The sequence below is a fragment of the Galeopterus variegatus genome, unplaced genomic scaffold (assembly GCF_000696425.1).
Source record: "Galeopterus variegatus unplaced genomic scaffold, G_variegatus-3.0.2 Scaffold4261, whole genome shotgun sequence".
In the NCBI taxonomy this organism is placed as follows: domain Eukaryota; kingdom Metazoa; phylum Chordata; class Mammalia; order Dermoptera; family Cynocephalidae; genus Galeopterus; species Galeopterus variegatus.
The window spans coordinates 103,339-106,140 of record NW_007730372.1 but is presented as its reverse complement, the minus strand read 5'-3'; the positions used below and the strand labels follow the sequence as shown (position 1 = coordinate 106,140).

The window sequence follows — 2,802 nt, the reverse complement described above, 5'->3', positions numbered from 1 at the left end:
ACATGTGGCTATTGAGCCCTTGACTTGTGACTAGTGCAACTGAGGAACTGAATTTTTATTTAATTTAAATTCTGTTAAATTTATTTATTTATTTATTTTTTACATTCTGTTAAATTTAAATAGCCACATGTGGCCAAGGGTTACCATAGTAGACAGCACAGAACTAGACTTTGAATTTTAAAATATTTAACTTCAGTGAAGGCCATCACAGTAAGACTTATTATATGTCAATTATTGTGAGTTAATATTATAAAGTTCCAATTGGGTATAGAATTTAATTGGAAACTCCAAAATATATAGCATTTGTCAGGGCTATGATCTGTCACCATTAAACATCTTTTGAGGGTTGGCTTAGAACTTCAGGTGTTTGTTTGCTTCTGTGTACACGTCACTGGGATTGGGCTTTAGTGCTTTATTTATTTACTATGGCTCTTTCTGCAGAATTTGGTTCCTCCTTGAGAGTATATTCACTCTTAGGAGGAAAGTGCTCCTTTGAGTATGTTGAAATGGTTGGTTTAGATATTTATAGATTGTATGTCTTTATTTAGCCACACTTAGTTTTGATAGTTTCTCACACATAATCTTTCTACCAAATTTATTCAGTTCTTTTTAGTATGAATAAACATATACCCCTGTAGAACTAGGAAGTTAAATTGATCTATAGTTGCTGAATGTACTGCTTTTTTAAAAAATGGCATTCACACAAGCTAGCAATTAATTCACCTTTTTTTTTTCTATAAGATTTAAGCAATAAAGCTTCCAGAATTTTTTGATTTTTATAATGGTTCATATCTTGTCAAAGTGTAATTTGGTACCTCCTTAGATCTTGGAAATCTAAACACACTCTTATTTTTGTATTAGGATTTAATAAGTGAATTTTTGGAGAGTGTTTAATCTTAGATGTATATTTATATTTGCCTAATTTGGAGTAATAGTTCTCAAACTTGCATAAGTAGCAGAGTTGCTGGAAATAGTTTTCTTTTCCTGGAACATTATGAATTTATGCTATATTAAATTATAATCTATGTAATTTATTCAAAATCAGTATCTCTGCTAGAATTTAAGTCTAAGATAAGTAGTAGCCAAAACTATAGGTTTAAGAAAAACTTAATGGAAGAGATGCTTAAAATTGAAAACATTATACCCATTTACTGCTTTTTTCCCCTGTTGAAAAAGGGCTGCAGTTTTATTTCAGCAGCAAAGCATGTCTTATGCTTATACTGTTACTTGTATCATGGTTTGAGAATTTTTTTGTCTAGAAGATTGAATAATAAAAGAAGATTAATATTATATTTGATAAGTAGGAGATAGATGAAAATGTGTATAGGCTAATTTCTTATTTAATCTATAAAAATTGTTCTGTTCTCATTTTTTAATTCTTAACACATCCATATAGGTTTAAACCACTTGATCAGTTTATTAAAAAACTCTTAAAGGTATTAATATATTTTTCGGTCCTATAGATTACTTATTAAGTCTGTTTACATATCCTTTAATGAACATCAAGGTCAAATGCAGAGGTAATCATTATCTACAGTAATCTAGGTATTTTCCATGTTTAACATGGAAAGCTCCAAAGTGAAATTTTTTCCTTGATAATTAGAAATGTTTGTTCTTAATGTCTTGGAATTCTAGCCATTGTCATGTCTCTGCTTTGTTCTAAGTGGCAGACTTTTTTGATGTGTTAGTGCAGCTTGCAGGGTGAATTATTAATAAGAGCAGGCACACACATGTACATGTGTGTATGCATAAGCGTTTAGGTTTTAAATTGTTAATAAATATGAGTGAAACTATTGAAATTCTTATAACTCATTTTTAGTTTAGGTTGCATGGAATAATTCTTATTCTATTTTATTTTCTACTTAGGAAATATTTCTAAACATGAAAACTGCTTTGGAGAAATACCATGAAGGCATTGAAAAGGCAGCAGAGGAATGTTATGCTAGGATAGATGAGAAAACAGCTGAACTGAAAAAGAAGATGTTCAGAATGTCAACCTGATTAACAAAATTATATGTGTTTTATAAAGTTTGTCATCTTTAAATTCTGTTTGGAAAGGGAATAGTTATGTTGAACTTATGAAGTTTCCAAAGTACCAAATAATGTAGGCTCATTCAGTTTTTATATATTCTCATAAGTGGTTAGTTTATAAGATTTAATGTAGACTTTTATTAATTTATAATTAAAATAACTTGTGCAGCAATTAATGTCTCTACTCTGCCCTTTGTTGAAACAGTGATACCTGATGTCTGTCAGACAGCATTGCAAACTTATTAGTTCAAGGTAGTTCAAAGTTTCATTGTTAGACCACAGTACTTTCCTTTCAGTGACATATCTTTGTGAGGCGGGGTTTTTGGTATCTGCTATGATGAAGAGCAAGTATCACGTGAAAATTATTATAGAACAGGAAAGTGGCAATGTTCAATATGATTCCAAGGTTTAAGAGTTTGTACAGTGCCCAGTAGGCACAGACATTCCAATTAATAATTGCTTTTCTGGATCTAACTACTTAATAAACAGAACTGATTAGTATTTTTCTTGGGACGTTTTGCTCCTAGGATAAAGTAAACTTGCATGGATTTCAAGACCCTTCATAATCTAGGCTCTCTTGACTTTTCTCATGCCACTTCTCACTTGAGCTTTATCCTCAAGCAATATTTCCATGTATTTATACGTTTCTTCCCTAAGTTTATCATGTCTTTCCTTTGTTCAACTCGGAAATACTAATTTTTCAAGTCTCGGTCAACACTCAGTTGTAATACTTTTTTTAACTATCAGTTTTTTTCTTTTTTTTGTTATTTC

The 2,802-nt window shown here is 30.6% G+C and overlaps 1 protein-coding gene across 1 annotated transcript in view; it reads left to right on the top strand.

The window, feature by feature from the left end:
* Nucleotides 1-2,529, top strand: part of NUF2 (NUF2, NDC80 kinetochore complex component) — a 35,434-nt gene extending 32,905 nt beyond the window's left edge. The window contains exon 14 of the mRNA XM_008587169.1: nucleotides 1,867-2,529. Within this exon, the coding sequence (XP_008585391.1) occupies nucleotides 1,867-2,001 (135 nt within the window). The 3' untranslated portion in view covers nucleotides 2,002-2,529. The remainder of the gene's footprint in view (nucleotides 1-1,866) is intronic.
* The last annotated feature ends 273 nt before the right edge of the window (nucleotides 2,530-2,802 follow it).